An 842-nucleotide genomic window follows, 5' to 3' on the forward strand; every position below is an offset into this window, starting at 1 on the left:
GGGGTCCAGGACCACAAGGAAAGTGCCTGCTATTTCTTCCTGCTGTACTTTGGAAATCCTGGCAGCAGAGAGGCTTGGAGGAAACTTGCTGCAAAGATAAAAACCTTATGCATCCATCCAATAGCCATCTTCTAGATTTATATAGATGTATCACAAGCTCATGTCACAGTAATAAAAAAAGTGAAGTACATATTTTATAGGGAAAATCTCAAAGCACTGAATTGATAACAGAAAGATATGAAGACCTAGAAAGTAAATAACAACTATAAGTCTACAGAGGAAATATTTCCTAAAGAAATCTAGTACTATTTTGAAGTATGTTAATACCATTTGGTGGTGGGTGTCCTAGAAAACAATGTAAACATAAATAAAAATCCACTAGTAAAATCTATGTAAAAAGATAGGACTGGTAAATTCTGGCTTAGTTACTTCTATAGAAAGTTGCTTTTAATAGCTCACACTTGTAATCTCAACATTCAGGACGCCAAGGCAGGAAGACTCTGAGGCCTTTAAGAAAGAAACAATATACAACTAAAGGGGTTTAAAAAGACTTTCATAGAAATATGCAATGGAGTTTAAACTAAACTTGAACTAAAACCTGTATGAAATGAAATGTATATGCAACAGTTTTGCAATTACTTGATACTAATTATGGTAAAATTGTGGCAACTATAAGCAAACTGTCTAACACATAACATTTAAAAGGATGCACCCAACAAATATCTGAATTCTTTCTAGTGTGACAAAGAGAATCACTTTTCATTTATAGTCAATTATCTGTGTCACTCTGTTCATCTGACCTCTTAAATCCTGCATTCCTTTTCTGTGACATGTAATTAGTT

At 33.6% G+C, this 842-nt stretch overlaps 1 protein-coding gene across 1 annotated transcript in view; it reads right to left on the bottom strand.

Moving 5' to 3' along the window:
* Positions 1-842, bottom strand: part of CUNH1orf112 (chromosome unknown C1orf112 homolog) — a 48,318-nt gene that overhangs the window by 23,581 nt on the left and 23,895 nt on the right. The window contains 1 exon segment of the mRNA XM_031387439.1: positions 1-88. This exon segment is cut by the window's left edge and continues 61 nt beyond it. Coding sequence (XP_031243299.1) covers positions 1-88 — 88 coding nt within the window.

The sequence above is a fragment of the Mastomys coucha genome, unplaced genomic scaffold, assembly GCF_008632895.1.
Source record: "Mastomys coucha isolate ucsf_1 unplaced genomic scaffold, UCSF_Mcou_1 pScaffold1, whole genome shotgun sequence".
Classification (NCBI taxonomy): domain Eukaryota; kingdom Metazoa; phylum Chordata; class Mammalia; order Rodentia; family Muridae; genus Mastomys; species Mastomys coucha.